At 36.9% G+C, this 25,762-nt stretch overlaps 1 protein-coding gene across 7 annotated transcripts in view; it reads right to left on the bottom strand.

Annotated features, from left to right (window-relative positions):
• The window catches only part of ANO4 (anoctamin 4), a 461,396-nt gene that overhangs the window by 212,676 nt on the left and 222,958 nt on the right, over positions 1-25,762 (bottom strand). For 6 of the 7 annotated variants that reach the window (XM_082739159.1, XM_082739158.1, XM_082739164.1 and 3 more), the window contains 2 exons: positions 18,399-18,503; positions 2,726-2,862 (listed from right to left, as the gene is read on the bottom strand). In XM_082739159.1, the coding sequence (XP_082595285.1) occupies positions 2,726-2,862; positions 18,399-18,503 (242 nt within the window). The remainder of the gene's footprint in view (positions 1-2,725; positions 2,863-18,398; positions 18,504-25,762) is intronic. The other variant, XM_082739160.1, reaches the window with a different exon arrangement.

Consider the following 25,762-nt stretch of genomic DNA (forward strand, 5'->3'; position numbering starts at 1 on the left):
ACATTTACATAACATACACCCCATAACAAGAAAAATCCTTATTAAAGCAACTAGGAGGGGCGCATGGGTGGCTCAGTGGGTTAAAGCCTTTGCCTTTGGCTCAGTTCATGATCCCAAGAGTCCTGGGATTGAGCCCCAAGGGGGCCAGGCTCTCTGCTCAGCGGGGAGCCTGCTTCCCTGCTTCCTCCTCCCTCTCTGCCTGCCTCTTTGCCTACTTGTGATCTCTGCCTGTCAAATAAATAAATAAAATCTTTAAAAAAAAAAAAAGCAACTAGGAGACATGTATATGATTATCTATAGCAACATTGTTCATAAGAATAGAAAATAAAAAATGTGAATCAACTCAAATGTCTATGGACAGGCAAAGAGGTAAAAAAAATTATAGGACAGTCATATGGTGGAATATTATGCAACAATAAAAATGAAGACATTGGGAGATGGAGAGGAGAAGTGAGTGGCGGGGGGAAATCGTAGCGTGTGACAAACCATGAGAGACTGTGGACTCTGAGAAACAAACAGGGTTTTGGAGGGGAGGGTGTAGGGGGTTGGGTGAGCCTGGTGGGCGGTATTATGGAGGGCACGTATTGCATGGAGCACTGGGGGTGATGCATAAATAATGAATTTTGGAACACTGAAAAAAATTAAAAAAGAACGAATGACCTACAGTTACATCTAATAGCAAGCATATATCTTAAAACAATATTGACAGAAAAAAAAAAACAAATCACAGAAGACTTCATGCTACATGATTTTTAATAAAGCACAAAATAAAATGAATCTAGAAAGAAGCTGTTAAGGCTATATATGTGCATGGTAAAGCTGTTTTTAGGGCAAGAGAATAAAAAAAGCAGTGATTCAGGAATATGGTAGAGGGATGAGATTAAAGTTGCTTTGGTGGTCTTAGTATTATTCTAGTTCAACATTCCTCAGAAATTTGTTCACAATTTAAAAAAAAAAAAGCTTACTCTGTGATATTTGTGTGCATATATAAACATACCAAGTATCTGAGACAAAAGTTCACAAGATAACTTATCCTTTCTATTTGCATACATGCTAATATTAATTTTCCATTCCACTAAAAATAATTGGGAGTTAGTAACCCAAAACGAGGTTGCCATCATAATTTGAAAAATACTTAGTTCATCCGTTGGATGGTAATTCAATTGTTATTTTCAAAACTTACATGTAAGTTACAAATATTATTTAGTAGTCATCACACATAAAAAATTAAAGAACAAAACAGTAGGTGTAATTTTCTTCCAGGCTCCCTAGGCTTGTTATAATCATGTGCAACACTGAAAGAGACATCAAGTACAGGTCAGTTAGGCTTTAGCCCAGTTTCTCGGGCTGATAGATTTCGAAAACATGTCTATGAACCTAGAAAGTGGAAATGGGGGGATGGGGGTTGGCTGCCTTTTCTTTAGGCCCAGTTTACATCAGTTTTCAAATAGTGGTATATGGGAGGCAAACATGCCAGGCCTCCAAGGCCATTGCTAGAATGTACGTTCTTGCACAAGTGCAATGCCTGCTGTCTCATCCAAAAGGGAAAGTGTCAGCTAGGAGGAATGGAAATGTCACATCCCATGTCTTGGTCCAGACATTCTCAATGGATGACCAGCCCTCACTGATTATTATTTATTTATTTATTTATTTTACTTTTGCTTTAAGAGGTACTCAGAGGTCTATCCAAATAAACACTTTCTTCACAATTATTTACCAGAAAAGGGAACCACTCTGTAGACTTAGCACAGCAGTATCTGTCTGCAAAAATAAGGTTTCAGCCACAGCATCAGGAGGAGGGTTACCAGAGCCTTAACTCTCTTGAGGCTGTTTCCTTTTCTGTAAGTTAAGGAGATAAGACTAGGTGCTCTTCGAGGTCCCTTTTGAGAATCCTCCTTTATGTCACATCATGGCACTCAAGGTAACTAAGTGAAGAGATAGAAAGGAATGAGGTTTTTTGTTTTTGTTTTAATACATGAATAGTAGCATATGGTGTTGGTAGAAAGAAGTCCGGGAAGCTTGGTAGAAGTAAACAATTTTTCCTGTTCAAAGGTGTTATCCTGTCAATAGTTAACTGCCTCTCAAATAATAACAGTAGGAATATGCATAAATGACTGATTTTGGTTCCTATTACCTATACCTAATGCATATACAAAGAAGGCATTAAACTCCACTGAGACAAGATCTAAGCAATAGTGAATGCCCCTAACAAAAGACTTTTCTTCCAAAATGACATATTAACAGATGGATCTATTTACAATTGCAATGTTTCCAGATTACAGAGGCAAACAGAAACTGGCGAGTGGCTTTGGACAACATAATCTACTGAGAGCTGGTCCATTTTTTATCACTGTTCTATGTGCTGGGAGATTTACACAAGGAAGTCCATGCTTGTAAAGCTTTCTTTCTAGTAGTGACACTCAGAATGTAGATTATGACAAAATGACAGGTGATTTTAAGTGTCTCCCTTTATATAAATGAAATGTCTCTAGGTATAAGAAGGGAAATCTATCACTTAGTGAAAGTCTGTTTTAAGCATAGGTAGATTCAGAATCCCTAAAATCTGCTAGACCTATGGAGGAAATCAAAAGACTATAAAACTTGTCCCTTGTTTTCTGGAAACCCACAGTTCAACGAGATGATGACTTCACACAATCTGCTGGAATACGCTTCACAGGCTTCTACCTGGATGAAATATTGTATTTTTAAGAAATCATACACTTACCTCTCCCCCTGCTTCCAATCTACTAGCATCATCTGAAGTACTGGTCAGGTTTCCAGGGTGAAGCAGAGAATCGTCATCTTTGCAAGGACTGTTGACAGCTTCTAATTCATCAAAAAGAATATTGACATCCTTGGCCACTAAAACCAAAACAAATTCATTAGAAGTGGGGTTAAGAACTTGGGATCTTAAAATCAATACCAAAATAGAAGACACTCCCTTTGGCTTCATAATTTTTCATTGTTTCAATAACACCTTGAATGATAGGTATATTATTTTGTATGAGAAAATAAGGTCAGATGTAAAACATGTTGATCAAACAGTGTCTTGTTAAGGCAAGGAAAATGTGAAGCAAAGTGAAGTACCTCCATAATATAAATATAACTTGCCTTCCATGACAAGAGGAGGTGTTATGTTTGTTTAGTTTTCCTTCACCTACTTGTTTAGCATCAAGTACTTTCACTTATTACTTCTAAGAACTCATTCTCTGTGTTGGACCTAACCTCTTTTACTTTATCTCATTTTATTTTTCATGAAAGTGCCTTACAACTTGCTAAGTGAACTCATATTATGTGCCAACTGTCAAGGTTCAGTAAGATCTGTAATTTTATTCCTTTGTTCCTTCCCAAGGTCTAATAAAGAAAACTTTATACAGTAATAAAGCATGTAGTTAGGTTTTTTGCATTTTCTCTTTCTCTAATCATGAATTGAAATCATGAAGGTACCCATTCAAGGGCTTTCCCAAGAGATTGTTGATGCCAATACATAAAGAACTATATATCAGACTTCCAAATAAAGACTTTACCATTCAAATACATAATACCTTGAAGTGGACCAGATATGAAAGTTCAGCACTAGTGGCTGAAGACATACAGTGCCAGGTACAGGACCCTTCCTTAGCATCTCGAATGGCAGACCAACATTGAGGTTCACCTTTTCCTTTGATGCTTTAGAAATTGCTAAGGATTTTTAATCCACCACAAGCCTCTGTGCAGAATAATTTGTAGGCAATACAGTACTATTTATCTATCACATACAAGAGTATTCATCCTTTCATTTAAAAAAAATTTTAGAGAGGTGCACATTATCTTGTGCACAGAGTTGAGTGATAGCCATACCCTGATAAACAAAAGTGACATGTCTTCCTGCCCTTGTGGTAACTGGTAAACAAAACAAATAGTCAAAGAATTATAAATTGCATCAAGTGCTATAAAGAAAAGAACATCGTTTGGATACAGTGGGAATAGAGATCATCTACTTAGTTGGTGTGACCAGGTTCTAAAGCAATTCATTTAACATCCAAATTTTTCCTCTGTAAAATAAAATCGGCATGGCAAATAAATTAACACTTACTGCTTACTGTGGCAGGCTGAATCATGCTCCCCAAAGGTGATCTAGATCCTGGAACACATGAATATGTCACCTTCTATGGTAAAATGAACTCTAGATGTGCTTAATTCAAGGATCTTAAAATGGGAAATTAGCTTGGATTACATGAGTGGGCCCAGTGTAATTAAAAGTGAGGTAAGAGGGTCAGAATCAGAGAGACAAGATTGGAAAATGCTATGATGTCAGCTTTGGAAATGGAGGATAGAGCCATGAGTCAAGGAATGCAGGTGCCCTAGAAAGTAGAGAAAGGCAAGAAAGCAGATTCTCCCCTATACCTGAGAAGGAACACAGTCTTGCTGGCATCTTGATGATTTCTAACCTTCAGAACAGTGAAAAATAAATTTGTGTTAAGTCACTAAGTTTGTGACAATTTGTGGCAGCAGCAAGAGTAAACCAATACACTTGTTACAGGTTTTTAGACTCTGCAGATCCAAAGGAAAAATATCATGGTCTTTTCCTACAACTGGGATTTAGGAGCACCTCTGATGGGCCAGGAACTCAAGGAAAGGTACAGTTTTGAGGGAGCACAGTCTGTCCAGTGTTGTGGGAGATGTCAAGAGGAAAGACAACTTCTCTGACAGGCCTGCATAAGGAAAGTCCCTCTCCTCCACTTACTCTCCATCGTCTCTCACTGCTCATTTCTTCACAGCACTTATCACAAACTGCAATTATATTGTTTATTCATTTGTTTACTGTGTGATGGATATTTACTCTGTTAGGATAGAAGTTCCATAAGGGACCTTGTCTGTCTTGACTGGTGGACAGAGGTCCTGGCATAGCCCTCAACACATATTTAATGACAGAACAATGATCTCAAGGTGGACACATCTCATGATGTCTGAGAGCCCCCCTTTCTCCAATATCCTATGCTTCTAGGACATTGTATATATATTTTTCCTAACACAATTCTTATTCACGAGCCAGGAGCTCTACAGTTTCAAGTAGAGGCTGATTAAATTTTAAGTGCATAGTGATTAAATTTCAAGTAGATATTGATTAGATTTGAACAATAGCATAAAAATATTTCAGCAAAGTAGATCTGCTTACGATTCTAAATTCCACCCCTCAGCTGTGTGAACGTGTGCTCCCATTTCCTCACTCGTGAGGCAGGTATGGGAAACTTCTCTCTCAGGGTAGCTGAAAAGAGGATTCATTGAGATCATATAAATGTTAGTCTGACCCACAGCAGAGCGGCAAGGAATGCTGGCTTACCAATTTTAGACTCTGGGACCTTACGTCAGCACTTGGGTCTCAGCAGCACAAGACAGGTCAGGCATTTACAAGTTGGAATGGTTGTTATGAAGGGTAGACTGGGGTAAGGTGTGAAATAAAGAAGCTAAAGAGGACAATGAGATTCATGTCCAAGTGACTGGCTCTCCTTGGGGACAAACTCTTGCATTCATCTGTCCATGAGAATTGCCCCTTTGCTTTTGCTAATGTAGAAAACTACAAGATCTTCTGCTGGTATCACCTTCTGGTGTTGGTACAACCAGTTCTTTAAAGCCCTCTATATTCTGGGGCTCCCAATTGGGACTCTGTTGTCACCCTGAAGATATATGGCATTGTCTGGAGACATTTTTTTATCATTTTGGCTAAGAAGAGGGGGTAGTGCTAACATCCAGCAGGTGAAAGCCAGGGGTACTGCTAACCATGCTCCAATGTCAGAAAAGCCCCCTACAAGAGATATCTAGTCCAAAATATCAACAGTGTCGACACTGAAAAATTATGCTCTATTAAAGGTGCACGTCTTTGATTCTAGAGGGACCAGCTCGCTTGGAAAAAGGAAGAGAAGTCTGTTTTCCCTACTTCTGCCCATCATTATTGCTGAAGAAGTTGTGATGCAGCTAATGCTACCTGAGAGCTCAAGGGAAATCGGTATGTCATACAATCTGAATTTTAGAGAACTTTTAGAGAATTAAGTGATATTAAGACCTCATTATCACCTGTCAGCCTCCCAAGAGTCTTAACAGGGATTAAAAATGCTGATCTGTCAAAATTCTCAGGTGAACACATGGCCAGTAAGAAGACTGTAGAACAAGTAGACAGCTATACAGACAGAAGAAACACCTGTCCTTTATCAATACTCCACCATTCTTACTGACAGATCAGCTATACAAGCTAAGTTTTAGAAACAAAGTATAATATCTTTTGAAGCAAACTTACATCATTTCTTTAAGGAGAAAAACAACCTCCAACTTCCAGAGTTAATCAATTTTAAAAAATCTGTTTATTCAGCAAGTTACTTTAGTTATTCAGCAAGTACTTAGCTACCTATCTTGGCCGGGCACTGTGCTGGGTTAGGTCAAGTACTAGACACGACAACCATCGCCCCTGTCTTCACAGAGCTCACCATCCAGTCAAGGTGACAGTGGGGCCTTTTTATCCATGGCAAGGATGTCACAAAGATACTCTACATTCAAACAGTGTTACTTTTAATGGATTCCCCTCACCTTTCATGCAGCCCAAGTAACAGACCTGCTCTGCATAAACTCAGGAAGGGCTGTGTGAACAGAACTGGGAAGGTGAGTCACAATAGATAGATACCACACATGTGGAAAGCAAGAGAGAGGCTCAAATGATTGTCCTTCACAAAAAGCAGGCACTCAGCCTAAGAAGAACAGGGAACAAAGTAGCAAAGACTCGCATATAATAGCTACACAATAGTCAAGAACCTCAGATTGCCTGGGAGGCAATTTTGGGAGACCAAAAACCTGCTAGAGTCTGAGTAAATCATCAAACTCAGAATATGTAAGAGATTTCTGTAGGCTGACTTGCTTTGTTATCCCAGAATAGAGATGGAGCAGAGAAGTCAGAGGGTCAGAAGACAGGGCAATTCTGACATTCTTTATGGGAAGGCAAGTTTACCTCGACAGCACTGAATCTACTGACTAAATATTTGTAATTATTTAAATTATTCAGTAAATCACTTGGATTATTAGCCATTATTCACCTCTAGGGGAAAAAGGCCAAAAATGTATTTCAAGGGCTCAAATAAGTAAGCAAATAAATTAATTATCTTCTGCCATTTGTTCACTGAGCCAACATTTATGTTAGGTGCTAGAGGCACGAACATGAACAAGACATGAGTGAATAAAATCGAAGCAGGACTATAAAGGCAGGGAAAACAAACACTAAGGGTGTCTTGTATCTTTTAGAGAGTGAGAAATAAATACCAAAAAATCAAAGCACTCGACTCACTGCTCTTTTAACTCTCCTATTCCTCAAATGCAGCAGAAAAATCCCACGGTAGCATTAACAGCACAGGAGTACTTTAATCTCAGTATTTTCTGATACAGAGAAAATCCAGTGAAATTATAGGTCACTGAAGACAACATAAGACTGTGTAGTGTAATGCTTTATTTATATTTGTCCTCCAGAGTGCCAGCTCATTTTACTATTTTTGTCCCGAGTTCCAAATGATTACATCTGATATTCAGAACTTTGAAAATACTGCATATTGACCTTAAACACAGACAAAAAAGAAAACACACACAAAAAAGGAAACCTTCAGGAAGGATTTAAAATGCAAACAACACAAAACAAACAAAACAAAACAAAAAACTTGTTTACATCTTAATTTGAACATTTAGCTGTCTATTTTGTAATAAGTTCTCTTTACATCTAGCCCTAGGGACTCTTCCAGGTGAAAGCCCAAGGCAGTTCTCTAAAACTGATTAGCAAATAGGAGGCACTGGTGCCCATTTTTAAGTAAATAAAAACTAGTTGTAAGAGTCTATCAATTTGTTTTTATTTTTTAACTATGCATTCACAATGCTAAACTAAAGATCAAATTTTATAGAAATCAAATATTGAGGGTACCAGCTCATTTTGATTTAGAACTATGATAAATCTTGGTGCCCAAAAGATTTTTCTAGTCAATATTTTTTAAATTTTTTTTCAGTGTTCCAAAATTCATTGTTTATGCACCACAGCCAGTGCTCCATGCAATATGTGCCCTCCATAATACCCACCACCAGGCTCATCCCACCCACACCCACCTCCTGTCCAAAACCCTGTTTGTTTTTCAAAGTCCACAGTCTCTCATGGTTTGTCTCTCCCTCCAATTTCCCCCAGCTCATTTCTCTCCATCTCCCCATGTCCTCAGTGTTATTCCTTATCTCCACAAGTAAGTGAAACCATATGATAATTGACTCTTTCTGCGTGACTTATTTCACTCAGAATATTTTTATGTTATAATTTTCTTTTTTTTAACTTCAATTTTATTTTTTTCAGTGTTTTAAAATTCACTGTTTATGCACCACACCCAGTGCTCCATGCAATACATGCCTTCCTTAATACCCACCAATTTGTTTTCTTTTTCTAGTTATCTTAGAGATTGCTTTAAAGTATCTGTTTCTTGAAAGGAGCTGCTGTGGCTGATATCAAAGAGGTTACTGCCTATGCTCTCCTCTAGGATTCTGATGGATTCCTATTCTCACACTGAGGTCCTTTATTCATTTTGAGTTTATCTTTGTATACTGTGTAAGAGAATGGTCGAGTTTCATTCTTCTACATATAGCTGTCAAGATATGTCTCCAAAGGCAAAGGAAACAAAAGTGAAAATGAACTTTTGGGACTTCATCAAGATCAAAAGCTTCTGCACAGCAAAGAAACAGTCAACAAAACAAAGAGGCAACCCACGGAATGGGAGAAGATATTTGCAAATGACAGTACAGACAAAAGGTTGATATCCAGGATCTATAAAGAACTTCTCACACTCAACACACACAAAACAGATAATCATGTCAAAAAATGGGCAGAAGATATGAACAGACACTTCTCCAATCAAGACATACAAATCAGACACATGAAAAAATGTTCATCATCACTAGCCCTCAGGGAGATTCAAATTAAAACCACATTGAGATACCACCTTACACCAATTAGAATGGCCAAAATTAGCAAGACAGGAAGCAACGTGTGTTGGAGACGATGTGGAGAAAGGGGAACCCTCTTACACTGTTGATGGGAATGCAAGTTGGTGCAGCCAATTTGGAGAACAGTGTGGAGATTCCTTAAGAAATTAAAAATAGAGCTTCCCTATGACCCCACCATTGCACTACTGGGTATTTACCCTAAAGATACAGATGTAGTGAAAAGAAAGGCCATCTGTACCCCAATGTTTATAGCAGCAATGGCCACGGTCACCAAACTGTGGAAAGAACCAAGATGCCTTTCAAAAGACGAAGGGATAAGGAAGATGTGGTCCATATACACTATGGAGTATTATGCCTCCATCAGAAAGGAGGAATACCCGACTGTGTATCAACATGGACGGGACTGGAAGAGATTATGCTGAGTGAAATAAGTCAAGCAGACAGAGTCAATTACCATATGGTTTCACTTATTTGTGGAGCATAAGAAATAACATGGAGGACATGAGGAGATGTAGAGGAGAAGGGAGTTGAGGGAAATTGGAAGGGGAGGTGAACCATGAGAGACTATGGACTCTGAAAAACAACCTGAGAGTTTTGAAGGGGCGGGGGGTGGGAGGTTGGAGGTGGTGGGTTTTGGAGAGAGCACAGATTGCATGGAGCACTGGGTGTGGTGCAAAAACAATGAATTCTGAAATGAAAAGAAATTAAAAAAGAAAAAAGACCCCCCCCCCAAATAAATAAAGTGTCTGTTTCTTTCCCAGACTCAGAGATTGAATACGAAGCAGTGGAAAGGAAGACAAAAACAAGAGCAATACAATGTACTGAGAGCTGACTATGTATTAAGAATTTTGGGGTCTGTTTTCCCTTTTCTTCCTCAAAATACCTTAGGAAAAGGGCATTATGAGAAAAAAATCCAGGTTCAGAGACACTAAGTAAGGCCACAAAGCTAGTAAGTGACAGAGATAAAATCTAACCCAGTTCTGACCCCCAAACCTATGTTGTTTCTAGCTGGCCTCTTGTTTCTGTGGAAAGCATACTACTGTTCCTAAATCATGTTTGGCTTGGGGCACCTGTATGACTCAGTCAGTTAAGCATCCAACTCTTGGTTTCAACTCAGGTCATGGTCTTGGATCCTGGAGTTCAGCCTTGCATTGGGTTTCCAATTTAGTGGGTCTGCATCCCAGTTCTTTCCCTCTGTTCCCTCCACCATCCCTTTTCATGGATGCATAGTGTGTGTGCATTCTCTCTGTCCCTAATAAATAAATAATCTTAAAAAAAAATCATGTTTGGCTTTCCATCACAGGAAGTCCTTTAGTTGCCAACCAACTATCTTGTCACTGTTGTAATATTTATCTGAATACAGCTAGACTTTACATCTGCTGCTGGACAGGTCTGACACTTTTTAAAATTTAACAGATAGATTCAATGTTTTTAAAAAGTCAGAGAAACACACAGACTGAGCACAGGGATTTTAAAGACGAAACACCACTTAACATGTGTATACCAGCAAGCCTAGGACTCTGCTCAACATGCTTCAAGTGAATCTTATAACACCCCTAAGGCAAAGACTATCTGGTTTGCCAATGAGAGAAAAAAAGAGCCCAATTTGGAAAATTCAAAATAAATAAAGTAGTTGGAAAAGATATAAATCCTCCTTAGCTAGTTTTATTCCTTTCCAAAGGTCAGTGGCTTTTTTTTTTTTTTTTAAAGTAATGGCTTTATTTTATTTTTTTTTTTTTTAAGATTTTATTTATTTATTTGACAGAGAGAGATCACAGTAGGCAGAGAGGCAGGCAGAGAGAGGGGAAGGAAAGGAAGCAGGCCCCTGCTGAGCAGAGAGCCGGATGCGGGACTTGATCCCAGGACCCTGAGATCATGACCTGAGCCGAAGGCAGCGGCTTAACCCACTGAGCCACCCAGGCACCCAGGTCAGTGGCTTTTAAAGTGTGTTCCCTAGAACTGCAGGATCCTTTGGGGGGAGATTCAGGGGCAATGGAAAGGACAAAGAGGAAACTAAGTGGGAAAAGCACTGCACCCTCCACTCCCAGCTACCCCAAACAACTCAGCTACCTTTTTATATATTGAGATTATATGTGAAAATATATTTGAAGAAGAAAAAATAGATTCTACTGCTTTAAAATTTTTGGAAATCTCTGCTAGTGTTGTACAGCAACGATTATATGATTGTACTAACATCTCCCCAAAGAAAATCTGAGGAAAGAAAGCTAGGGTTCTAATTGTTATAGCTATGAGAGTAGGCACTTTTTTCTGCCATGGGAAGTTTACTTGAAATATTTTAAGACTGAAAATAGATCTCTGCAAAGAAAAAAACTCACATATTTTTTTTTTAATTTGTGGTCATTAAAAAAATTTCATTGGCATCTCCTGGCTCAGTAATGACACAGTTTATAAAACAGAGCATAGACCACAGCATGGGGGCATCCACAGAACACTGTGCAATGGGGCAAAGATCATTAACTTATTCCTGGGACAGCATGTTTCTTAGGAAGAACTTCTGTTGCTATTAACTTTGTTCTCAAGAAAAGGACAGACATCTCGATTACTTCTATAACAAGGCAGATAATAATAGTACCTCTTAACTACCTGGGAATGATATTTAGAGAAGAACCAAGTACCTAAAGCAGGTTTGCTCAATAGCCTTGGTTACCTTTTCACAATGTGAAATGAAATCAATGATGTTCTATATTAAAGATCCTCCGAGTCTCCTGACCATAACTTCCCCTTCTTCAGAAAGAACATTAGCTCTGGATTTGGACAAGCCTAGGTTCAAATGCTAGTCTCATACCTACTAGCTCTTAGATTGGATTATTTAATTTATTTAAGGTTTAATGTCTTTATATTTTCAGCAGGTGTAATACAATGTCTCACACAGGATTTTTGATAGGAATGAAGACAAGACAGCAGCCAACACTAATGTAGCACAAGACAGCAGCCAACACTAATGTAGCACTTGCCATGTGCCAGGCACCACACTAAGGGCTTTTACACAGTTTATTAGAACTATCCCCCCTTCATCAGACGTGGAAATTAAGGCAAGCAGAATCTAAGACTAAATACAGTAATATGAGTAAAAGGTCAACCACAGAGTTGCCAGGCAAGATTATGTCTTCAATATATGTCAGCACCTCCATCCTCCCCATCTTCCCCTTTGAAACAGCATGGCCATATGAATTTAAAAAAAAAAAATGGAAATCAGGGCTCAAGTAATTGGATTCAAAATGACTCACTGGATGTCACCGAGAAATGACTCAGTCTTGCGGACGCAGAAGCACAGTGCAGGAACAGCACTGTGGATTACACAGACACACATGCAAGGGCAGAGGGTCCAACTACAGGATAACAAGATCCTTCCAACCTGCAAGTCCTCGTTTCAGACACTTTGCTTTTTGCTCTCTTCCCTTCATTAGAACCTAACAGACCATAACACAATAATGTGCTATGGTATGAATGCCACTTGACAGTCCTCACAATCTGTATCTGCATATACTAGGAATCAAGAAAAGAAAAAAAGACAAGGCAGGAGGGGTGGGCAACAAGAAGTGGGGGAGGGGAGAGAACTGATCCCTAGAAAAGACTGGGCCCTGGTAATAATTTAAAGCAAGAATTAAGAGGCTCAATATAGCCTTTGAATAATATCTTTCTTAATGGTTTGCTAATATAATAAATGTACATACACATAGACATGGACTATAGGGCTTTAAGACTTGATTCTCAATCTGATGTCACAATGAAATATTTCTAAATGTCTGCTTTTCAAAAAATGTCCAGATTTTTAAAATCCAGTGACTAAAAAAGCAGGATTTTTTGTTTTAATTGCTATTATTGTACATGATACAGTAGGCACTAAAATCCTTGGACTGTTAAGGTGATATGAATCTTATTAGACAAACTCAAGAGTAAGCATTGCCCCTATGACCTTGTCATCATTACATTAAGTCCCTCCCCCAACTGGCCTGGTAGACCACTTAATTTCAGTCATTGTTGACATTCCCATTCCTCTACCCACCATATGTAGGACTGTAAAAGATTTTGACAAAGGTTTTCTAAACATCTAAAGGATGTTTAGAGACCACTCAGGTCTCCAAGCCACACTGCTACTGCTGAGCCACTTACTTTGTAAGTTTAGAGTAAAATTCATTCATTCACTCACGAAAGAAATTTGTTGAGCAGCTACTATACTCTGTACTCTGCTTAAGGTATTAGATATGCAACAATGAAACAGGAAGATGAGACTGCCTCCTTCCCAGAACCCCCAAAGCTTGCTGAAATATGGAAGATCTCTTCAGGCTGGAGAATGTTAGCCAATGCTGGCTTTCAGGTGGCTCAAGTGCTGGCTCCTAGCATACAACCCAGCCATTCATTCCCTTTTCCCCCATCCATGGGAAGCCATGCTACCACTGCAGGACAGTCTAAGGGAGCTGAACAGGAAATTCCTTTTCTCCCACTCTGTCTCTGTGTGGGTATTTCTCTGTGTGTCTGTCTCTTTTTACCAAGGATTAGCCTCTCAGAAGCTCAGACTTTCAGAAAACAAAAGCCAGGAACTTTAGGTAACACAGAACTCTGCTGAAACAAAGGAGTTCAGGGCACCTAGCTACCACCTTGGGATGGGAAACAATGGGTTAGAAGAGAGAGAGGGAAAAATTACATCAAGGAAAACACACACACATACACCCTTACATTATACTGTCATATAGGAATGTTTTCCTCTTAGAAAACAATCAGGTTGCTTTCATTTTGAACAATAAAACAAATGTGATCTCTGTTTTAATTTCTTTTGAACTGAACTGTGCACAAAAACTTTCACCATTGCTTTAAGATACTATGCATAACACAGTGCCCTGGTACATGACAGGTCAGGTGGAGAGATGGATAAATGGTTGAAATAACTTTCCTTCTTTATAAGCTGTACGTCTGTTATGGGGAAATCTGAGAAACAACCTGTAGGTGGCTAGCCACTCTAAGATATCTTTTGAACAGGAGAAGCCATTGTTAGGGCTTAAACAGTATAGGAAAAAAAATGTAAAGTATTTTACAGTATAGAAGCATGGGGAAGAATTCTTGCACCAAGACATAACAAAATAAGAATAATTTTATTAAAATTAAAGTAGCACAATCTGAGGGGTTTGAAGTGGTGGGGGGGTGGGAGGTTGAGGTACCAGGTGGTGGGTATTATAGATGGCACAAATTGCATGGAGCACTGGGTGTGGTGCAAAAATAATGAATGCTGTTATGCTGAAAATAAATAAAAAATAAATTAAAAAAAATACTGAGTAGCTCACTTTTCCTAATCATGTTTATTTAATCTTTTATTTATCAGAACAAGGGCCAGCATATGACTAAATACTGACTGTCAAATATTAACCATAGAGCCTTGGGGAAGTATACTCAGTTTTTTCATCTTTAAAATGGAGAAAACACATCTACTATTTCTTGTAGGGTTGTTTTAAGAAAAGAGATAGTAAGGGAAGAGCACTTATTACAATGGCTGGCTTGTCTTAGAAACTCAAAAAATGTTTCAAATTCTGTCTCTCTCCTAGCTTGATCTTAAAGGTTATATAAATATAACTTTTATATATATGTAACATATGTGTGTGTATGTGTGTGTGTGTGTGTGTATGTGTGTGTGTGTATATATATTCACAAAATTCCAAGAAAATAATAAAATTTTCTGTCATCTCAACAAAAATGTCTGTAGGAGAGAGGAGTTTTTCTGATGTCCAAATCCTATGTATTTTTACATTTTTGTAAGTTGGTCTCTCAAAGCTTCCTATAAATAATAGTCTAAGGTACAGTCCCTTTAAGAACCAAACTATGTGTATTTATACTTAGAAGTTTCAACTAATTTGTTAAATATCTGAATCACATTTGGAATCTAGGGTGAAACTGAAGGTAGATAAATGGCCCAAATCTTTTCTACCAGAAATGACCAAAGCCATTAGGCAGTTTCCTAAAACTACTTAACAAAAAACTTATTTTTTTTTTAACAAGAAAACAGATTGGTTCTAAAGTATTAGAAAATTCTTAAACCTAAAAAGAGTTGATTTGCATTTGAAGGTGAAATAATATATTTCCCTTTTATTATATTATGTTAGTCACCACACAGTATTTCACTAGTTTTTGATATAGTGATCCATGATTCATTGTTTGCATGTAACACCCAGTGTTTTATAGGATCTATACTCTAGGAACTACAAAACGCTCATGAAAAAAATTGAAGAAGACACAAAAAGATGGAAAAACATTCCATGCTCATGGGTTGGAAGAATCAACATTGTTAAAATGTCTATGCTGCCCAGAAGAATCTATTCTTTCAAAGCCATCCTGATCAAAATACCAATGGCATTTTTCAAAGTGCTGGAACAAATAATCATAAAATTTGTATGGAAGCAGAAAAGACCCTGAATCACAAAGAAAATGTTGAAAAAGAAAAAGAAAAAAATAAATAAAAATGGGGGCATCATGTTGCCTGATTTCAAGCTATAATGCAAAGCTGTGATCACCAAGACAGCATGGTACAAAGGCAGACACATAGATCAATGCAACAGAATAGAGAACCCAGAAATGGAACCTCAACTCTGTGGTCAACTAATCTTTGACAAAGCAGGAAAGAATGTCCAATGGAGAAACAGTCTCTTCAACAAGTGATGTTAGGAAAATTGGACAGCCACATGCAGAAGATTAAAACTGGACAATTTCCTTACACCATACACAAAAATAGACTCTGAATGGACAAAAGACCTAAATGTATGATAGGGATCTATTAAAATCCTAGAGGCGAAAAGAGGCAGCAACGTTTCTGACCTCAGCCACAACAACTTTCTGCTAGGCACGTCTTCAAAGGCAAGGGAAACAAAGGCAAAAAAGAACTTTTGGGATTTCATCAAGATAAAAACCTTCTATACAGCAAAAGAAATATTCAACAAAACAAAGAGGCCACCCACAGAATGGGAGAAGATATTTGCAAATGAGACTATAGACAAAGGGCTGATATCCAAGACCTATAAAGAACTTCTCAAACTCAACACCCAAAAAACAAATAAGTCCAAAAAATGGGCAAAACACATGAACAGACACTTCTCTAAAGAAGACATACAAATGACTAACAGACACATGAAAAAATTTTCATCATCATTAGCCATCAGGGAAATTCAAATCAAAACCACACTGTGATACCACCTTATACCAGTTAATGGCAAATATTGACAAGGCAAGTGTTGGAGATGATGTGGAGAAAGGGGAACACTCTTACATTGTTGGTGGAAATGCAAGTTGGTGAAGTCACTTTGGAAACCATGTGGAGGTTCCTCAAGAAATCAAAAACAGAGCTACCCTATGACCCAGCAATTGCACTACTGGGTATTTACCCCAAAGATACAGATGTAGTGGAAAAGGGCCATATGCACCCCAATGTTCATAGCAGCAATGGCTACAATTGCCAAACTGTGAAAAGAGCTAAGATGCCCTTCAACAGACAAATGGATAAAGAATATGTGGTCCATATACACAAAGGAATATTACTCAGGCGTCGGAAAGGATGAATACCAAAATTTCGCATCAGCATGGATGGGTCTGGAGGAGATTATGCTGAGTGAAATAAGTCAAGCAGAGAAAGTCAATTATCATATGGTTTTACTTACTTGTGGAGCGTAAGGTATATCATGGAGGACATTAGGAGGAGGAAGGGAAAAATGAATGCGGGGATATCAGAGTGGGAGACAAACCAGAAAGAATATTTCCCTTTTCTTAATTTTGAACTTAAATATTAACTACTCAAACTTATATGCTTCTATTAGATCACAAAGAGCTCACTGTTCTAAACAATAAGTCACCATATACAACTCTGCCTTTAGTAAGATATGCTAATAAAAATTACTTTAAAAAAATAGTCTCTTAATGTGCTGTGAAGTGTGTAAACCTGGTGATTCACAGACCTGTAACCCCTGCGGCTAATAATACATTATATGTTAATTAAAAAAATAAAAAATTATTTAAAAATAGTCTCATAACCATTTAAGTCATTTTGATATAAGTTCATGCAGCCCTAAAAAAGCCTTAGGTTCATCTGCACTTGCATAGAAGTCAACTTTATCACTTATTAAAAATTAAAAAAAATCCTTTCGGCACTCTATAATCTATCATCTTTCAAATCAGATGAAGTAATTACAGAATTTTATAACTTTCCACGAAAAAATTATTTTCTCCCCCATGTCTATTAATTGGATTTTTAATCTCCTGGGGAAATTTTTTTCTCTTTTATTCATTAACCTTATATTAAGGGATTGCCCAAGCAGAACAAATAGCTGGTCCTTTTGTCTTTCTCATTAAAAATATTTCTCTTAGAACCAGCCTCATCTTCAATTTTAGGATCCTTCCGCTTGATGTGTTTCAAGCCCATACTGAGCACATTCAGAAAGGAATTAGATAAAGGGTAGGATACCCTCCATTCTAGCTGGTCTCCATTCTTGATCATACTAGCCTGGCACATAACTTCTTCCACCCTCAGTTCTACCTATAAAGTGGAAGTATTAATTATCTCAGAAGGTTGGGAGGGTAGTATGATGACAAAAGGGGATAACTGCCATGAAAATACTTTAAATTTCTCATTAAAAATTTAGTATAGAAATGCAATGTCACAAAAAAAGTAGCAAAAAATTATAGTGGTTCTTCCTGGAGTGCTCTTCAGATCTAATCCCTTCAAGCACAACACTGTAGAATACTATTTGATCTTAAAAGAGTATCATTATCTAGTATTAGGGCTCTGATAATGAAACACAAAGTTTAATGACTTAGTCTATGATACCACATCATCCATCCTCAATGCTAAATCTACAACTTGAGTAAATGTATTAAGATCAAATTCTTAGTAAAATCTATAAAACAAAGTAATGTAAGAGTTAACATTAATCAAAATGCTTAGAAGAGAGAGGTCACTTCTCAAGTTATAGCCTATCATCACTGACTTGAAATACACACTTTTGGAGAATAAATTCATGATACCACTACATCACCATTTACTTCTTACTACTCATACATCTGAGCAAAGGAATAGTATTCTAATAATAGTATTCTTGAAAATGTATTTGATTATGATTAATTAATGAATCTAAATATTATAGTATCTAGTGATTCACGATGTATTATAGTATACTAAATATGGAACTCCAGTTCTACCATCAGGCCTCTTCAAAGGCCCCAATACTGTGTGGCTTAGTTTCACAAACTAAACCTGCATTTCACTAACCATCTCTTCTGGACTCAAAATTATTTTACACAGTATCTCCTTCATTTTCTTTAAACTTGGCATCTAAGGCTTCTAGTTTTATCATACCTCCCAAGTACTAGAATAGTTTCTCCTTTCATGGTCAAATTAAAATTTGAGGGAAACTTACTTTCTTGTATTGCATTAAGAATCTCTGAAAAGTCCACATCACTCTTTGAGCCGTCAGGTAGTATTTGCATATCCAGCTGGTAGCCTTGCAAATCCACACCTCCTTCTAGAGAAATGAAAGATATTCATGGAGTTTGCACTGGTTATCAGAGAGCCCAGCATTAGGGTCCAAAGGAGAAGCAATGTCAAAATCTAACACGAATAGCCAGCTGATTCACCAATGATCCTCCCTCTTAGAAAAAGGACTTAAAAAAAAAAAAATGAGAAACATTACCAACCATTTGCTCCTTATGGGACCAAAATGGTTTAATTGTATTTCCAATGTAAAAAATAAGGCAATTACTCTACTAAAATATCATACACTTCACAGTATTTACTGATCTAGCTGAAGATATATGTTAGCCTCCACCCAAGGTCGTTTAAAATTATTTTCATCTTCATATGGCTAAAAAGTGACATTCAACACAAATACTTCATATCATCTTCTCTAAAATTATGATTCATTCACAGAAAAGGATTTAATATTCTTGATAATACAGGAAAATAGACATCGTGTTTCCCCTCACAGTTGGACTTTCCTGCTACATCATTTATTTTTCAATTCTATCAGAATACTTTTTTTTTCTATGATATAATTAAACCTGTTGTACTATATTTTTCTCATGTATTTTTGGTGTGCTCTAAAGAAGAATTTGTGTGTGTGTGTGTGTGTGTGTGTGTGTGTGTGCTGTTCCACACATCTATAGAACATTAAAGATGTCAAAGAAACCAAGACCTCAAAAAGTAGTTTTATCACTAATAATAATAAACCTTTAAATGTTTCTTAAAATAATCACTAAGAACATCTTTAACTCTGAGGAGTCTCGAAGAGCTAAAAAGCCAGTGCTAAAATAAAAAGATAGCCTGATAAATAGAGTGGAGCATGCCTAAGCTTCTAATATTTTTGTAGAAATAATTATTTCATAAGCCCAGATATTATTCTTAGCCTTGAATAAATTTTAGTTACAACCCTAAAACTCAAAGAATATGGCACAGTCACTATCGTATAAGGACACTCATTCTAGGAGGGACGTGGACAGAAGTAACTTAATATAATAGAAGGTACGCTTTAGAAGAGCTATCACCCAGTACCTAGAACAGTGCCTAGCAGGCCCTCAACAAAGGAAGGCTGAACAAATGACTAAGCCTACATGATAATTTTGAAACAAAGGCCATACAGCTCTAAATAAATCTATAAACTTAGATTCTAGAGTCCTGCAAACCAGCATTCAAATAATTATTAGGAAACAGAGTCTCTCTAAATCTTGGTTTTCTCATCTATAAAATTATATCTGGTATGAGGAATTTGAGAGGCAGGACAGAGGGCCGTGGGGGAAAAGGAGGGAAAAATGAAACAAGATGGGACTGGGGAGGGAAACAAACTGTATGAGATTCTTAATCTCAGGAAACAAACTGAGAGTTGTTTGGGGGTGGGAGAGGAATTGGGTGTGGCTGGGTTATGGACACTGGGGAGGGTACGTGCTATGGTGAGTGTTGTGAACTGTGTAAGACTGATGAATCACAGACCAGTACCCCTGAAACAACTAATACATTATAGGTTAATAAAAAAAAAAATAGGGGTGATAATAACAGTCTCACAAAACAGCCATGAAGACTAAATGACATAATGCATGAACAGCTCTTAGCTGTTAAATAGTCAGCACTCAGTAAATGGAAGCCACTACTATTACCATCCATAATAATGTATTAAAGGAACATTGACATTTATACAGAAACTAGCTACTGAATAATGAGAAGGAAGCCACAATCCTATTCTTTGGGATACCAGCATGCATTTCAGTGACTATCAAGCATTGTCAAGCACTGCAGACATAGTGAACTTCTCAAATGCATACATGCAGTTGCCTCACTGAAGTTAACAGTTGAGACTAAGCTTCTCAACAGGAATTAAAATGGGTTATTTGGTTTTTCCCCCAATGGCCAGCTAATGTGCATAAGTACAAAGACAGTCTACTGCTTTTCAACTTCTGCTAAGGCTAACTGCCTTTGTTCTGCTCAATAATCAAAGGCCTTATAATGACAATGACAAAAAGTAAATATTCAATACTGCCTATAGGCTGGCTCTGGGCTATGTACTTTATCATCTCATTTAGTCTTTACCTTTGAAATGAAGGTGCACTGAAAAGGAATAATTTGCCCAAAGTCACACATCTACTAAGCTTTCAAGATGCAACTTCAACACATGCTCCTACCAGTCTTGAATACCCCTCATATCAAAGCAGTCAAAAATATAGGCTATTGGGACTAAGGGAAATGGATTTACCAATAGTCCCATGTTCTCGTGCTTCAGATCATGACAAATACCATTACATAAACTAAAAAACAAATGACTTGCTAAAGAGGCTAATAAACAGAAGCCCAACTTGTTTATCTTTTTTGTCTTAGTCAGGACCTCATAAATTCATGTAGAAGTAGTTTTGACTAATAGCTATAGTTTCTAATAACCAAAATTCCACAATTTTTTAGTAATTATTTTGGTTTGAGAACAGTATAGAAGTATAAAAGTCACCAAAAAAACAACATAAAAGAGGCATTCAGGCCATTAAAGTCTGTTTTTAAAGAATATTTAATGCTTAAGATCTCAAGAAAATGTAAGGAAAATGGATACAGGGATAGAGATAAATGGATTTATTGAGATTCAAATTAAAACCACATTGAGATATCACCTTACACCAGTTAGAATGGCTAAAATTAGCAAGACAGGAAACAACATGTGTTGGAGGGGATGTGGAGAATGCAAGTTGGTGCAGCCTCTTTGGAGAAAAGTGTGGAGATTCCTCAAGAAATTAAAAAATAGAACTTTCCTATGACCCTGCCATTGCACTCCTGGGTATTTACCCCAAAGATACAGATGTCATGAAAAGAAGGGCCATCTGTACCCCAGTGTTTATAGTAGCAGCAATAGCCACGACCATCAAACTGTGGAAAGAACCAAGATGCCCTTCAATGGATGAATGGATAAGGAAGATGTGGTCCATATACACTATGGAGTATTATGCCTCAATCAGAAAGGATGAATACCCAACTTTTGTATCTACATAGATGGGACTGGAAGAGATTATGCTGAGTGAAATAAGTCAAGCAGAGAGAGTCAATTATCATATGATTTCACTTATTTGTGGAGCATAACAAATAGTATGGAGGACTTGGGGAGTTAGAGAGGAGAAGGGAGTGGAGGGAAATTGGAAGGGGAAGTAAACCATGAGAGACTATAAACTCTGAAAAACAATCTGAGGGTTTTGAAGGGGCGGGGGGTGGGAGGTTGGGGTACCAGGTGGTGGGTATTATAGAGGGCACGGATTGTATGGAGCACTGGGTGTGGTGCAAAAATAATGAATACTGTTATGCTGAAAATAAATAAAAAATAAATTTAAAAAATTATCCTTATATACTAGAAAAAAAGGCAGTAAGAAATAGTCCAAATGGGCACAGAAGCTATCTCTCACCTGTAAAACATTCATATATTTTGTTTAATTCTTTATCTTCTCTATTTTTTTAACACTAAACAAAATATTTTTGTAATTTTGAAGTCATTAAATTCAGACTGTGGAGAACATTAAATATCGAGAGTTCAGGATTCAAGACTTAAAGACTACAGTTGCTAATAAGGGACCAATCTAACATAAAATCTAACATATAATTTTCTAAATTCTTTAATGTAAATTAATGAATAAATTAATTCTTAAAATATGTAATTTAAATAGCTCCAAATTGCGGGATACAACATTCTCTTCATGGTAAATTGTAAGATCACATTTAGAATCCCTAAAATAAAAGGTATTTTCCTTCCTCCGCTCTCGAAGAAATATAAAATACACTTTAAATTGTAATATAAGGGTCTGGAACTTCTGGCAGGAAGTCATTCATTAATGTCCAACATGACAAAGTAAAGGATGTTATAAAACAAGGACTTTTGTAAACTTTTCTAAATAGAAAGTGATCACTTGTTCAAGGACATTTTCAAATGAATCCTTCAAGGTGACAATCTTTACCTTTAGCGCACACTGCCCAGTGAAAAAGACAAAACACTTCAATACAGAAAGTTCTATGTCTATTTTGAACTTCTGATATTTGTTTATTGTTAGTCCTACATTTTTGATGTGATCTCTAAAAAGTAAAGAATCAAAGCTCTTTCTACAGTCAGAGATGCCTCTGACTTTGAGTCAAAACACAAAGCTCTTTTTCAGAGGCAAGATGGTGAAAATGTCATGGTTTCAAAATGATGAAGTTTTAAAATAAAATATAACACCACTGGGCCTCAGTCATTGGCATGCAACCAAATGTAATCCCAAGGAAACTAAACCAATAAGTTATATTAAAGAGGGGAAACTTTAAAAAGATTCCTGACCATGTGGAGAACATAATGAACAATTTTAAAAATCAAAAATAGCCACAAAATTCATGTGATCCAAATCCGCCTTGAGCTTTTCTCACACTTGATTGAATGATTATACTCAAATCTTAATTGTGATTCTGTTGTGTGAGTCAAGTTGAAAGAAGTTCTAATAAAAAGGAACCATAATAAAGTGCTTACATTTAATAAAAGATTTTCTTTTTTTTTTTTTTAAGATTTTATTTATTTATTTGACAGAGAGAAATTACAAGTACACTGAGAGGCAGGCAGAGAGAGAGAGAGAGAACGAAGCAGGCTCCCTGCCAAGCAGAGAGCCCGATGCGGGACTCGATCCCAGGACCCTGAGATCATGACCTGAGCCGAAGGCAGCGGCTTAACCCACTGAGCCACCCAGGCGCCCTAATAAAAGATTTTCAACTGAGCAAAAAAAAATGTTAAAAATTCATTTTAGATTTAGAACTAGTTTACATGGATTTAGCTAAATGCTTATATACAAAAGGAATCAAAAAAAGAAAAAAAAGTTCTAAATAGGAGTCTCAATTAACACATATGTCAATACCTCTCCCATTCCATCCATGCCCATAGAAATCCTTTTCTACTTTTTTTTTTTTTCAGCATAACAGTATTCATTGTTTTTGTACCACACCCAGTGCTCCATGCAATCCATGCCCTCTATAATACCCACCACCTGGTACCCCGACCTCCCACCCCCTGCCCCTTCAAAACCCTCAGATTGTTTTTCAGAGTCCATAGTCTCTCATGGTTCACCTCCCCTTCTGATTTCCCCCAATTCCCTTCTCCTCCCTTTCTACTTTTAAGGCCCTTCCTAAATGCTCTGCTTTAGGAAGCATTTCTTGACCCTAACAAGCAAACACCATTTCCTATATTTCTATTTTGAACTTCTTTTTTTTTTTTTTTAAAGATTTTATTTATTTATTTTACAGAGAGAGATCATAAGTAGAGAGGCAGGCAGAGAGAGAGAGAGAGGGAAGCAGGCTTTCTGCTGAACAGAGAGCCCGATGTGGGACTCGATCCCAGGACCCTGGGATCATGACCTGAGCTGAAGGCAGAGGCTTTAACCCACTGAGCCACCCAGGTGCCCCTCTATTTTGAACTTCTATAGCTACTTATATTTTATCTTTTCTATGGTACATGTTTTCCATCAAAAATCAGGTAGGTAAAGTATTTGGCACAGTATGGAGTAGACACAGACAACATGTGAGCTCTTATCTCTCCCCATCTAGATTATCTTCTAGCACCCTCAACTCAACTATAACATGATGGAGGCCTGGGACCAAACTGCATCTACCTTTTTATCTCCTACAGAATCTAGATCAATGCCTTGAACATATTAATTTCTCAATTAAAGTTCTTACACTGCAATTTTATATTACTAGTAACAGTGGAAACAGACTGAGAAAACATCCCAGTTTTCTTTCATTGTACATAATTTTAAGACTTCTTGATAGGTTATCTATAGATAACTGTGAGAGACATGTTCTAAATCAAACACTTACTTTTTTGTGAACTCTTCTCAAATCCTGTCAAGTAATAAAGAAAAGGCTAAGGTACCAACATCTTAAATCTTATAATGAAAGTCAACAGTTGTCAACCTTACCCCCTTCTTAACCCCAAACCCATTCCTTTAGCATCAATACTCTCAAGAGTTTGTTTTTACTTCTTTAGCTATTTCCATGTGGGTATGCCATTGTATCTTGATCAATTTTATATATTACTTATTACTTCCTACTATGATACAAGACAATATAAGTTATATGATAGACTGCCACTTCCTCTTGCCCTCCACCCACCCATCCAATCATTATTCTTAGTTATTCTGTTATATTGTCTTAGTTCAATAACTTTAAATGACTTTAAATTCAATATCTTGTTCAAATATAAATAGATCCTATATTTGCAAATTTATACATAATGGTATAGAAAAGCAGATTTTGATACTACATTGACCTGGATTTGAATTCCTTTTGTATGTAACCCTGAGCCATTAAATAATGAGCCTTATTTTTCTCATTTATAAAATAGAAAGGAGGAAATTTTTGAGAAGCTCTATTAAAAATTATTGACAATTGTTTACATGCATGCAAATATGGTTCATAGTGTTAGATCATCAAGTGATGATCTATTTTCTTTTTCCTTTTTTTTTTTTTTTGATGATCTATTTTCTATGTCTCAACTGTCTAATTTTATAATGACAAATTCTGTTCTCTGAAAAATGAAGGCCAATCCCAAGTTTAGGGTCTGGATTAAATTTAAAAATGCATTAAAAACCTCTAATTAGACTTGAAATAATTATTTCATATTGAAACAGAAATAAAGAGAAGTGTGACAAGTTAAATCTTACCTTTGCCATACAACATACAAGATGGGGAACTCTGTAAAGTGGGCTAAAAGGGACAATGATATTTTCTATGATTTCCTCATAATGAATGATGCTTGATCTGAGCATCTGTCTACATTCTATTTATATTCTGCAAATAAAAATTGGTATTTCCTGTCCCAAGAGGTATTTTTAATACAAATTATCAAATGCAACATTTTTACAGAATAGGAAATAGTGATATATCAAAACATGATAACAAAATCTAAAATAAATCCTCACATGAATATTTTTGGACTTAACAGGCTGCAAAAAAACCAACATTCTTGTAATTGAGAGTTTGTTTTCAATTCCCTGTAGTGAATTCAGTGTTTTTATGGCAGTGTTAAGATGAAGCACAGTATTAATAAGGGGGGGAGGTACGTTCTGTCTTCTTTACAAACTTTCCCTGCATCAGACAATGCTCAAGATATATCTTTTAAGAAGGAAGAAAATAAATTCAGTTCTTCTGAAGGATCTGAAATTGGAAACCCTAGATTCACATGTGGGATATTCCACCAGTTCTAGAAAAATTTTCTATCTCTGTTTCTTAATTTCATTTATATTGCTTACC

Source organism: Mustela nivalis (assembly GCF_964662115.1).
Source record: "Mustela nivalis genome assembly, chromosome: 7".
Classification (NCBI taxonomy): domain Eukaryota; kingdom Metazoa; phylum Chordata; class Mammalia; order Carnivora; family Mustelidae; genus Mustela; species Mustela nivalis.